The sequence below is a fragment of the Lissotriton vulgaris genome, chromosome 2_1 (genome assembly GCF_964263255.1).
Source record: "Lissotriton vulgaris chromosome 2_1, aLisVul1.2, whole genome shotgun sequence".
NCBI classification, from domain to species: Eukaryota; Metazoa; Chordata; class Amphibia; order Caudata; family Salamandridae; genus Lissotriton; species Lissotriton vulgaris.
This window is the reverse complement of record NC_141687.1, coordinates 1,674,530,278-1,674,544,012: the sequence shown is the minus strand read 5'-3', so window position 1 is coordinate 1,674,544,012 and position 13,735 is coordinate 1,674,530,278. Positions and strand designations below refer to the sequence as shown.

General features: G+C 44.9%; 1 protein-coding gene across 1 annotated transcript in view; it reads left to right on the top strand.

Moving 5' to 3' along the window:
• Positions 1–2,955: 2,955 nt before the first annotated feature.
• The window catches only part of CEP85 (centrosomal protein 85), a 413,787-nt gene continuing 403,007 nt past the window's right edge, over positions 2,956–13,735 (top strand). Inside the window, exons 1-3 of the mRNA XM_086957634.1 lie at positions 2,956–3,068; positions 3,696–3,744; positions 3,831–3,983. Of these exons, the coding sequence (XP_086813760.1) occupies positions 3,705–3,744; positions 3,831–3,983 (193 nt within the window). The 5' untranslated portion in view covers positions 2,956–3,068; positions 3,696–3,704. The remainder of the gene's footprint in view (positions 3,069–3,695; positions 3,745–3,830; positions 3,984–13,735) is intronic.

The following is a 13,735-nucleotide window of genomic DNA, read 5'->3' as shown; positions in this document are numbered from 1 at the left end:
GGCCCAAGACAGCCAAGAGGAGAGTTGCACACTACACATGACAAATCCAAAGACATGCAACATGTGGCAGGACGCCACATCGTACAACAAGTGAGGAGCACATCACACCAAGTGGCCAAACCTGCCAAGCATGCCTGAACGGCAGCAGGAGTAAGCGTCACGACAGAGCAGGCTTGAGGCGCAAGCAAGACACCCTTGAGCGGAAAAGGTGACCCACCATCCTGGCAGAAGAGCACCGTGAAAACCCCTGCGGAGGGGATGGGGTGTGCGAGAGGTCCATGAGGAGTAGAAGCAAGTCCTACTGACAGGACCGACCTGTGACAGGTCCGCAGCAAAGAGGAGGTCTAGTACAAAGAGAAGACACAGTCCTAAGAACAGGACGCGAACAGCGAGATGTCCATGTGGCGCGAACATGAGACATGTGGCCTGACGCCACATTAGAGTAAGGAAGAGCCTGGCAGGACGCCACATCGCAAAGGAGGAACAGAGCGTGGCTGGACGCCACATTGTGAAGAAAAGCGTGGCTGGACGCCACATAGCGAAGGAAGGGAAGAGTGTGGCAGGACGCCATGTCCCAAAGGAGGAGACGAGTGTGGCAGGACATCACACCGCAAAGGAGAAGGAGAGTGGCACGATGCCATAGGGCGAACAACCACCACAGGAGCGCAAGGGAAAAGGGAAATGAGCAATAAGATAAAGGACTTGTGCCAGCACTGGAGAAGGTTTTCATCAACACAAGCAAGCCACGGTGGTGCAGGGACGTGACTGGAGACAGCTCTGAGGGAGAACCAACTGTAAGCAGCTAGCAAGGGCGATCTGCGTCCAGGCCCCACGTTTCACAGTGCGACCGTCCACTCACCTGTCGCTGGCTGCTTGGCATCACGTCTAGGAAGTGCACCTGCCAGAAGATAACCGTAAGTGGCCACAAACTACCTCAAGTCCTCCTCACTCCATGATATCACCTCAAGCAAGAGATCACCACCTGTCAACCAAGTGTAAGAAAATTATCGTACTCATTATCTAGGTGCATCACCACCGAGAACAATTAAGGAGCATCGCACCACCAGAGTGGATCCAAACGTCCAAGACATCCGTAGTTCAGCGAGACACTCCTGGCGCCGTGGGAGGCCAGCCATCCAGGAACCTTCTGTGTTCTCCCGTAAACCTGAGACCTGCCGAAAAAGACCATACCAGACCATTGAACTATCCACCATTACGGTTAAACGAGACTTGGCCATGGTCCTGTTGGGAGTTCTGCAGTGACCCCTGAGTAAAGCCTACAAGAGGCCTGCACAGCCCACGGAGTAACGTGGCAAACCAAGGGCCAGGGCCTCAACAGAGTTCCTGTGAGAGGGGAATCCCAACCGAAGAGATGCATCGGCAGTAGGTCCACAACAGACACCAGGAAGCATGGTATTCGCAGACGGAGACTGGTCACCTAAAGACCATCTGATGAAGGCATGTGAACCTGAGTCCTGACGGCGAGAGCACACAGACTCCGAGACATAACCCTTTGCGACTGCATGAGTGACTTGGCTGTGGTCCTGTTTACAGTTCCTCATGGATGCCTACGAGAGGCCCGCGCAGTCCACACGGTCCCATGGCAGCCCAGCAGGAAGGCCCTCCAGGAGACTCCTGTGAGAGGGGAGTCCAGGCTGGAGAGGCAAGTCTGAAGCTGCTCGCGCCAGTGGGAACTGGAAAGCATCATCGCCTCCAAGGAAGGCCCTCATCCACCAAGGTCATCCTCAGTATTTGCAGGTTGACTGTCCACCAGAGCCTTCAAAAAGACCTCCAAAGTGGACTCCACCACCGCTCCAGATGCACTGCTATTTGAACTGTGTAAATAGACTCCAACACCGCGAGACCAGAAGGTCTGAACTAAATCGCCGAAGCAGACCAAAGTCTCCTGACCGTGTGGTCCAGAGCTCCAGCACTGCCTGGCAGAAGGCCTGAAAAGACTCATTGGTGCTCTGTATTGTTGTTTGTTTTCCCATAGGTCGGAATTTGTTTGTTTCTTTTCCATTAAAATTTGGGAAGGATGTAGAGTCCAGCTGGACAGGTTCTAGTGTTCATCCTTGTTACACCCATACTGTGCACCCTCTCGCCACAGGCGTCACCAGTCAGGCGACCTGCTAATTAAGGGGCCATTTTCAGTACCCTGCCACAGTGTCTGTCTCCATTATTGGTAGCATGTGGGCCCAGGCACCACAACACTAGAGGTGAGACCTATTAGCTTTACCAATGCTTGTTTCTCTTCTGCAAACGTCAAAAATTTCCGTAGTGGTAACATGTACTTTAATTTGTATGCCTATAATCAGCTTCAGGGCGGCCCGAATGAGTTTAAAACAAGGGTTACATCAATAGTTTAATGCCACAAGGAACAGTACAGAATCACCACTAGAGGGTAGCTTTACAAGCCTCTTGTGTCACTTTTCCCATGTTTAAAGTGATGCAAAAGCGGCGCAAGGGGCTTGTAAATCTGCCCCTAGGAATATATGTAGCAAAGGAACCCGCATTTTCCTGACATACCTAGACATCCGTGACATAGAATTTAGAGCAGAGCACAAAGAAAAGAAGGATGGGTACACATGCAGTGACTTAAGCAGTACTTCTCCTCCACTTCCAGGAAGCACAATAAGCATACAGAGGACCACGCGCGCCCGATTAGAACAATGCTGACACCCGCCAGCTCACTTCAATGGCCGGTCCGTTGCTGGCCCCACTAGTTACTAGATACCGGCGGCCAGAAAATCCCACCGTTACCGTGCTCCAGAACAAGGCGCTGACAGTCTGTGCAGACCGTGGGGAAACAATTGCCTAACTACGCAACCAAAGGGCATTCCGGTATTTCTGTGCAGCACGCTAGGATTGGTTGAGGTGCCATTCAGCCTCCAATTGTAGTTCATTTTCCACAGAAGTTCCTCCCTCCCCCCACCCACTAATGCCATAATATGTGCAGACCTGTGATTGGGTGCATGCGACCCGGAAGTACTGAAAATGACGGGCAAGTAGCCGTTCAAACATTATTAACAGACAACAGTTGTTAAGGTGAATGACCGACTACTCATGTAAGTGGGGTACAAGCGATCACCTTATCTTTGTCAGTTTGTCTCGGTATTTTCTTTCTTAGTGGCTGTTGTTGCTAATGTTCCTTGATTGTAAGGTCTGTCGTTGACAGTTATTGGATTAGTTTGGTAGAGGTGCTTAGCTACTTAACACCTTGTGGGATTCAGGTGGCATGTACTGAATGTTACCAATAGACGGTTTATCGCCACTGTTTAATAATCTGTGAACTTTTCTTCGAGTTTTGGAGCTTTATTAACAAAACAGTAATGTGTGTGGTGTTTTTTTTGTGGGGGGGGGGGCTTTTAACAAAGCTGCAAACTGTTCTTTTTATTTTTGTCATTGAGCAAAAGAGATGGAAGTATTTCTAAGCCTCAAAGTTTCACATTTCCATGATCTTGTCAGTCAGCAAGTCCAGTGTTGTTTTGTGTGTTTATTTTTTATTGATTACTTATTTTACTTCTGCAGTCTGGGAATTGAACTCTTGCAGATTCGACGAAATAGTTATTCCTACAAGTCCCAGAGTTAAATATAGCGGTGCTTAGTTGAGCCTCTTATGGACTCAGGAAACTTGAGAGGTTTATTCATGGCCATTCTGCAGGTGCTCTGACTTGTGCTATCTTGTTCCACAGGTTCCACTGATGGCTGCTCTTGATAGACCGCACCAGACGTATCGGACAGGTAAGGAGTTCACGATGACTTCATCACTGCAGGTCTCTTTCGCTCGTCGTTCCTCATCAGGTCACCAGCTCTTTACTTTATTTCAGGTTCTGACACAGGGCGCCAGAATGGCATTTCTGAAACCAACTGGCAGACCCCGGTATTGTCGGCAAAGTCTAAATCTCGGTTTGTCTTTGAACCGGGCATGGCAGGGAGCGGGAACCCACCACATGGAGCATCCGGAACAGATCACACAGAAGGTGAGCGACATGTACGCCTCAAAGTTTGGTAGCTGCAGACGAAATGTCGTCATCTGCTACGGGCTGTTCATCTCTGTGCAGAAATCCTGCATTAATAATGAAACTGTAAATACATCTGTGCTGTGGTAAAGTGGCAAGTAATGTGAAGCGTGTAATGCCACCGGCAGTACTAACCACTCATTAAAACATGAAATAAATGAGAGATGGAGTGAAAACAGGGAGAAAAGAATGAGCTGAAAGGAAACCCTGTGGAGCGAGAAAAGAGATTCTGCCAAGCAAATTAAGTCGTACTGTATGAGATTTTCGTTGAGTGTTTAATAAGAGTGAAGTGAGCTCCACAACATCTGTGAAACTCGGGGATTGCAAATCGCCATAATTTGTAGGGTGTGAGTACTCCTGAGATAAGTGACCCCGGCCCACCAAGTTGGATAAGAGCCATGATTAAATGTTTTTCAATCAAATTAACTGTCATCTCCAATGGTTGAGGGCCATGCTAAGTAGATACATTAGGAGATATCGATACCCTACTATCTACCGGAAGTCTGCCTTCTCTTCTACTTCAAGTAGTTAAAGCTTCATTTTTAGGTCTCCCCTGTGACGGTGCATGTGGTATTGTCTTTTAAGAGATATTGTATTCAGCAAGGGGGTTGTCACTAGCCCATTGCTTACTGTTCACTTGCCTTATTGTCACCCCAATTTTCTTCCTCTTAGTTAAGGAATGCATGCCAGCTTCACTCCTCCATTTATCCCCCCCACCCTTCCTCTGTAGCATGGACCAAGTACAGATATCTTCATCCTATTAGGACATTGCTGCTGCAGTGATTGGTGTACTGTTTTTAATTTCGTATCATACTTTCTTATTTGCTTCTTACCCCCACTTCTATTTGTTGCCCCCCTGCCACTCTCCCTTTGTCTGTGTTGCCTTTTCCCACCCACGCCATTTTTAAAAAAAAAAATAAGCTTCCTGCTCTATGGTGCTTAACCCCTTCGGTGCTGATGACGGCCCCCAGCCGACATGTATTACAGTGCTCGTGTGCTGATGGCGGCTGGGGGCCGTCATGAACCCGCCCACTCAATAAAACGGCCGCAGAATCTCGCCCGCGCCCAAGGGGTTAAACACAAATCTTTAAGCCATATGTCTCTATAACTTGGCTAAAAGACCTTGGTAGAGCCAAAATACTGGACCACAAACCCTCGGTGGAAGATGTGGTACAGCTGACATTTTCGCATAAATCAACATCTTTCAGTTCCTTAAAGGTATCTCTGCACTAAGCTGCAAACTATGGTATTACTTTTTCTTCCATGACAATATGGCATTTCTTTTTTGACACATATGTAGCACTTAATTGCTGCAAGCCTGTGCACATGTCAGAGTAAAATGCAGAGTAAGTACTCCTTAGCTCAAGAGTTAATAATGCAACAATCACTGTATAATCAATAAAAATGAAGACCAGATGAACAATCTCGAGTATTATGTTCTTCTTTTACTGTCGAACGGTTGCCCAGCCAACACGTGCTTCGTCTGGGGGAAGTACCCCAAGACTTCTTCAGGGTTATGAGGCAATGCCAAAGGGTATCCTTATTCTCTAAGCTGGTTCCGGCTTGTCGAAGGAAATAGGTGTGATCCAAAAGTTGTGAGGGTCCAAAGTATGAAACAAGTAGTGGAGCTAAGTGTGTGCGCTTCACTCAAGACCGGTTATACTTCCGTCTCAGTTGTATGAGAGAGCTGAGAACTTCTGGTCCCATACGTTGCAAACTCGCTGTGTCAGAATAGCCCATGATGGCTCTATAGGAGGGTCTCTACTCTGGACCTTTTGCAATTTTATGAATTCTCAGCGCTCTCATACAGTCGGGATGGATGTATAACCTGTCTTTAGTAAGGCGCACACTTGGCTCCACTACTTGGTCCCATACATTGACCCTTGCAACTTTTGGTTCACGTCTATTTCCTTCCAACTAGCTGGGACGGAAGTACAACCGGCTTAGAGAATCCGGGTACCCTTTGGCATTGCCTCATATCCCAGAAGAAAGCTTGGGGTACTACCCCAGACAAAACATGTGTTGGCTGGGCAACCGTTCAGCAGTAAAAGAAGAGCATATTACTCAAGATTGTTCATCTTGTCTTTGTTTTCATCGATTATACAGTGATTGTTGCATTATGAACTCTTGGGATAAGGAGTACTTACTCTGCATTTTACTCTGTCATGTGCCCAGGTTTGCAGCAATTCTGTGTGACCTCTGCCCTATATTTTAGGGGGTTTTAGGGGGTTCAGGGTGGTTCCTCCTCCTGTTGGCAGTGTCTCTCACACCTCTAATCCTAAACACCCGCATACCCATTGTAGGTGCTGTCTCCAAACCACATATGCTCAAAACCCTGACTTTTGTCCATATGTCGCACTTATTCTGTCTCTTCTGGGCAAGCCATTGCACAGTCTCTCTCCCTAAGATGTATACTGTTGATATTTGTAGAGTGCATTGTTGGGTACTGTTCTGTACACGAGCTGTCACGAGCGTGGTGATTGTTTGTCACAGCTCGTGACAGTCTCGTGTTATTGTAGAATGTGATCTTTTGAAATGGTGGAGGTCGGGTGTTTGTTATGCGGTTATGTGTCTGAGTCATTCCCTGACTGGAGCTCGACCTGTACACATCTTCTAAATAAATCTCGTCACTCCTCAATCTGTCTCCAGCGGTTCCTTTGCTTCTTCCTACATGCATAGTCCTGTTAGTATGGCCTTTTTAGTTTTTAAGCCTTTAACTCTTTTTTTGTCTGGTCTTAGCTTATAGGGGCTTTTTAGTCAATACTTTTTATCCCTTTGTCGGTTATTGTCTCTCACAACTCACATTTTTCTTCACCCTCACTCCCTGCAGTGATGGGCAGTGGGGTCCGGCCACTTCAGTTTCTGGTAAAGTTCATAGAGTGAGGACTGAGGGACAAATGTACGACTCTTTCATTTTGCCAATTGCGTTGTTTGGCGACTCGCAAAATGGAATGTATAACAGTGTCTTAGACACTGTTGGCAATTCCCAATGGGGTCGCAAATGACCTGCCGCATTAATATTTTTGAGGCAGATCTCAATTTGCGATCCCACTTGGAAAGGCCAGCACCCAAAGGAATGGTGACCTGCTGGGGTCAGCAGACCACCATGTCTGTTCTGTGACTGCTTTTTAAATCCTTTTTAGGGCGAGCTGACGTAGCTTGCAATGCGAAGCATTGCAAGCTGTCAGCGAAGACAACTTAATGTTGCCCGTATTTGGGAGAGTGGACACGAGAGGGGCACGAGCGCAGACGCGGATTTCACCTCGTGGGCGCGCACGTCGCCTTGCCCCTCTCGTGTCTCATTCCCTTGCGCAAACACACTCCAGTCACGCATGCGCACATACTCAGCCACACACACTGCATACACACACGCAGACCCACGCGCACACACGCAGACCCACACAGACACATTCGAACAGACACACACGCGTACACCCCCCTCCCCTCCCACTCACCGGGCTCTTTCGGCGTGTTCCGTGTCTTCATCTGCAGCGCTGGTCGGAGTCGGCCGGCTTCACTGCTTCCTCGGCGGCGGGCGGAACTTCCTGCTGGATTGCAGGCCCCGCCCCCGTCTCGGCCAAAAGTGCCTGACTTCCGGTTTTCACAGAGCAGGGCTGCGGCGGTGATTTCTTTTGGGGGCAACAGCGGTAGGCACCCTCGAATTCGCAATGCAATATTAATATTGGCAAAAATGTGTAACGAGTCGCCACAATAATAGTATTTATTTAAAACGTAACCTACCTGCATCTCAGAAGGGTTGTGTTCTGTGCACGGTCAAGAAGTCTCTTTTGATCTATCTCATTGGCAGGAAGGAGCCTGGGCTCAAGGGCCGGATTGTGATTGCGTAACATGAAGTTGATAAACAACAAGCAAGTGTCCAGGAGGGGGGGGGGGGGTGAGGGCTCGCCTCATGGTTTGAACCCTATGCAACACACACTCCACACAATACCACTCAGTGCCACAATTATATGCTACATAATTACACTGCACTCAATGCAACATACACTCCAAACAATACCACTCAGTGGCACATAATTGCACGCCACACAATTACACTCTACTGAATACATCATACACTCCGCATAATTACACGCCACATAATTACACTGCACTCAACGCAACATACACTCCAAATACCACTGTGTCACATAATTACACGCCACATAATTATACTCTACTGAATGCAACACACTCCACACAATACCACTCAGTGCCACATAATTATGCTTCATAACTACATTGCACTCAGCGCAACATACACTCCAAATACCACTCAGTGCCACATAATTACACTGCACTCAATGCAACATACACTCCAAATACCACTCAGTGCCACATAATTACACTGCACTCAATGCAACATACACTCCAAATACCACTCAGTGCAACATAATTACACGCCACATAATTACACTCTACTGATTAGACTGCGCTCAATGCAACATACACTCCAAATACAACTCAGTGCCACATAATTACACTGCACTCAATGCAACATACACTCCAAATACAACTCAGTGCCACATAATTACACACCACATAATTACACTGCACTCAATGCAACATGCACTCCAAATACCACTCAGTGCCACATAATTACATGCCACATAATTGCACTGCACTCAACATCTAAGTCACGTAAATACAACACATATTGCATTACAAATGCTATAGGTGTCACATTTGTAAAAGTTAAAACTATTGGCATTGTAAATGACAAAGCTAATAATTTTGGTATTTTCAAAACCAACAGATAAATATAAAATTTGTCATTTACAATACCAACAGCTCAAACTTTCCTAATGCGAGACCTATTGCATTGCAAATGCTTGTTTTTTAATGCAGCCAGTTTTCCTTGTAGGAAAATGGGATGCATTCAAAAAAGAAAAGTGAAACGTTTCGGTTTCCTTTTTTAAGAGCAGGCAGTGGTCCGTGGGACCACTGCCTGCTCTTAAAAAATATTTTATCTGCCAGTCAGAAAGGGTAAGGGTTAACCCCTGGGCATCCCTTCCTGTTTGCGAGTGGATTATCACCTTTTTTAAATAGATGGTAAACTACGAATGTTTTGCGACCGCAATTGTGGTCGCAAAACAATCGTACATAGAAGTGCGACTCACTATTAGGGATGGACGCCCTTCGCACGCCCCTTCCTAATAGCGATTCATCATCACTATTCTGCTAGACAGTAATAGGTTACCGACTCGCAAAATGGGGTTTAAACATTGCACAGACCTATTTTGCGGTCATCGGGCTGATTTTCCGTTCGCGACTGCAAAAACAGTTGTACATTTGGCCCTAAGTTTTTCCCTTACACAAGTAGCACATCAACACCCATACTAGTACCTTTACATGTCAGGGATTACTATGGGCGTGTGTGCTTTTGATACCCTAAAATATCTTTAGCTACTGGATTTTTTTTTTTGATTTACGAAGGCCTTGCACCTTCCCTGACAATAAGGTTTTGCAAAAATCACAAAAAAATAAAAGCCTTGACCAATCCAAAATGCTGGAGACCAAACAAGACCTATTGTTTTTGCCATTTCTTGTATTCCTAGAACCTTACGTAATCTACCATTCTCTTGCAAACCTGTTCTTGCTCCCAGCCCCTCTACTTATATTCCTGTTAAGTGATCTAGAAATCTGTTGTATCCTGTATGTAGTCGTTCCTTGGAGATATCTGGAATGCTGAGAGTGAGTGATGCAATAGAACTTGGATGTCTGGAGTGGAGATAGGGACAGTTGGAGGGAGGATAAAGTCCTTGCGTGACCTACCTGCGCGTGCTATAACCTAAAGGCCTAAAGTGAAATGAAAAATGTACCCTCGGAGTGGCTCCAGACCTTGTATAAAGACCCTGCTCTCCTACCACAACATTTGGCAACAAGTTGTTCAGGAACGGTGTGAAAAGGCAGCGAGATTCTGGAGGCCGTTGTGAGCCATTTCTGGGTGGGAAGGAAGCCTATTGTGATAAGAAAGATGATCTTGTAACCATGGAGGATTAGCTTGGAGGCCACCCACTTTCCACTTCACCGGCATGTGATGTCAGCTGAAGCTGCTGTGCACGAGGAGCCTAGTGAGGAGGGTGAGCAAAGTGTGGCAAGGACAAGGAGTCTGCTGAGACGAGTTATAAACTGAGTTGATGGTCGCAATGTGTAGTCCAAAGCTAAGGACAACTCTGTGGAGATGGTGGGAGGGGCAGGATATCTTTTATGGCAAGCATGACTCGGAAGTAACTCATGGAGGTTCAGGCAGTAATAGATTCAATGGTGACATAAGGAGCTGCGTTGGTGATTGTGCAGCATGATTTCTGAATTTAAATTGTCCGAGGTACTGGTTCGTCCATGCCTATGGAGATTCTCTGCAATTTTCTTATTTTATGGCTCGAAGTGTGCAGATGAGATGACTCTCTGCAACATGTAAATGGCACCTTTCCTCTCTGGCGCAAGTCAGTCGGCACTGTAAAAAGAGTGGATTGTTTTGGTGGAGTAGAGCCTCAACTTGGTTATGTGAATGCCTCACACATGTTCTAGATTAGACATTATGAAGTAGGGTAGTCAGCTGATGCTTAATTGGTAAAGGTCTTGAAGTTGAAGAAAGACTAGGACCTCCTGGTTATTTTAGAAAGACAAGTAGAACTATCTCTGTGGATACTGGAGAAAGAAATTAGACTAGGTTGTTCAGCGTATACGGTGTCCATAAGTCATGGGAAATCGAGACATTGCCTGCCTGGCATTTGTCCAATTGCGATGTTACCGTATGACATTCTCTTATTTAATCAGCCGGTGTTATTTAGCTTTCATGGAGTTATTATTCTATGTGCTTTATTTAAGAAATGTGCTTCTCTTTTCCACTAACTATGAAGTTCATTAGGGTTTAATCGCTTAGTTGGTGATTCTTGCATATTATGTGCCATATTCACCTTATAGCCAATGCAGGTGCTGGGTTAGTTAGTATGTTTCTGTGTAAGTTGATTTCTATTTTTTGGGGAATTGCAGTTTCTTATGGTTGTGATGTGCTGAATGCTCAGTGCTTCAAGACATGTTGGTAAGTTTAATAATCTACCTGTATGGTACTTAGGGAGTACTGTGTGAGCATTATTTCAGCTGGGAAGACTCTGGTCTCTACTTTAGTATTCTCAAAAATAGACTACGGGAATGCCCTCTTCTTAAACACCCAGAAGCGTGTTTTAATGAAGTTACAGTCTATTCAGAATGCGGCCGCAAGGATTCTTCTTGACATCCCTCGCCGCCAGCCTACCACTCCTGCCATACGTCACCTCCACTGTCTGAGAGTAGAGAGCCAAATTAAATTTAAGGCCCTCTGTATTGCCTATAAGGCAGTGCATGGCGTCGGACCCAGGTTCCTCACAGAAGCATTTCAGTTGTATACCCCCAAGAGGCAACTTAGATCTGCTAATACCTGTCTCCTTTCAGTACCCCGCACCAGAACTGCCACCTGGGGAGACAGGCGCTTTCTGGTGGCTACCCCGAAACTTTGGAGTCTTTTGCCGCTGGCGATTAAAACAGCCCCTAACCTGATGATTTTTCGCAGGCTCCTAAAAACGTGGCTGTTTAACCAGTAACTCATGTCTGACAACCAGCAATTTGATGATTGGTCTCTACTAGCTCCTCATGCGCCAAGACACCCCAGGGTATTCGTACGCGCAATAAAAATTGCTAAATAAATAAAATAAATAATCAATACTTTGTTTTAGACCTTGGTCTTTAACCAATTCTAGCATAAAATATTTCATTACATGTACAATAGGCATTATAAAACTGAAATTCAAGTTAAGACTTCATTGTGTAGTATTAAAGCACGTATAGTTCTATTATCCTACATGGTATGCAGACTCTAAAAGCAGTCCTGTGCCAATGCCTCCTTCACAGAGAACGAATATCTCTCTACCGCACTTTACATCCGGATTTCTCATTTCTAATAAGAGGGATGGTGGCTTGTCCCCTATCTTTGTATTTCATGAAATGGGTCTCCACCATAAAATCTGATACTCTAAAAACCACAAACATTCTAATAAATGGTGACTGGAATCACATTTCACATTCATGCCACACTTGCATTGTTCGCTGGTTTAAAAAAAAAAAACCTCTTAAAATACGAAGTTAGGATTGGGTTCAATTCACACCTAAATTTAAAAAGTGCTGCTATAAATGCTCAGTTATGTAAGTTTCCTAAATATGGAAATAATTCTTCCTCTATCCAAATTGATCTCAAATGGCATACAGAGCTCTTATTATTCAAGTAACATATTTTTTGTTAGCTTACGAAGATCACGTTTGCTGTTTCTCAGTAGTTGGTGCAGGTTCTGTGTGATGGATAACTTATCACTAAACCCAATGATCCTTTGTCTTACCGATTATTGCCTATTTTAATTCACTCTTCTGGATCTCCAGTTGACATAAAGTGGAGATTTTAGGAAATTTAATCTGCTCTAACAGTTTCCAGAATCTAATTGCCTGGGCAAAAGCTAGGTAACTCCAAGCTGTTAAACCCATTTCCATCGTTACAGCTTGAATCATAACTGTGGGCAGTAAGGATAGGAGTCTTTTCAACCACCTCCCCTTCTCAAGATCCCACTTTATTTTACCACTTAAAGCAGTTTCGATCCATATTGAAATTGCGACCAGATCATCGCTCGATAAGCTCCTAAAACAGGTCTTGAGGAGGGCCGTCCAAACTCTCTTCCAAATTACTTGAGTCTGCTTGTAGTCAATAGAGCTTTTACCTGTTACCCTTCAATATGGTCTTTCTGTAGCAATTTGTCCCCAAACCACATCCTCAGGTATTTATATCTATTGACATCCTCTACTTCTGCATTGTCAAAGACTCACTTAAACATGAAGTTTTTTTTTCCTGAATGACCACCCCTTTGTTTTTTCCAGATTGATAGTCCACTTTTTTGTTGTTGCAATTTTTCGAGAAAACTATCGATTTTCTCTGCAAGCAGATTTTCTATCCGGTCTAAAACGACCAGATTGTTAGCATAATGAAGACAACTAATATGAGGGACCTTCATCTTAGGGCTAAAACCATTTGCTGTACCTAAAAGTGGGTACATCTGCTAAAAATGAAAATAAGTGCAGGGCCAAAACCCATCCTTGCCATAGGCCAGTTATGATATACATATTTTTCTTGAGAGTGATCCTTTGGAAACTATTTCCACCTGTACGCAAGTTCTTCTATACATTTCTTTTATAATCACGAGGGGCCTTTACATATTTCCTAATTTCTCAGAGTTTCCCATAACAGTTTGTGATCTGAGGTGAATACCGCCCATAAGTCCACAAATAGGCAATAAAGACCTAATCTTTACTCCAGAAATGTTTGAGCTATAGTCCAAAAGCTAAAACAATGGTCAAATGTCCCTCCTCAAACTACACCCTTGCTGTATCGTAATAATTAGGTTAGACACAACCCTCTTTTTTAAAAGTCACAGCAAAACTTTCTCAAATATTTTCCCACCCGCATCTAGTAAGTTAATCTGCCTTTTAATTTTGTGGTAAAGAAACATCCCCTTTTTTATATACTGGTTTGATAACCGTACCCTTCGAGATATCTGTGAAAGTCCCAGTGTTTATAATTCTTTGAAACATAAGTAAAACAAACTCTACCACCAGTCAATATTTGCATTGACTATAACCACAGGTAGACGGGTCCCACTGCTTTTGTCAATTTAATGTGTTGATAGTTTATTTTA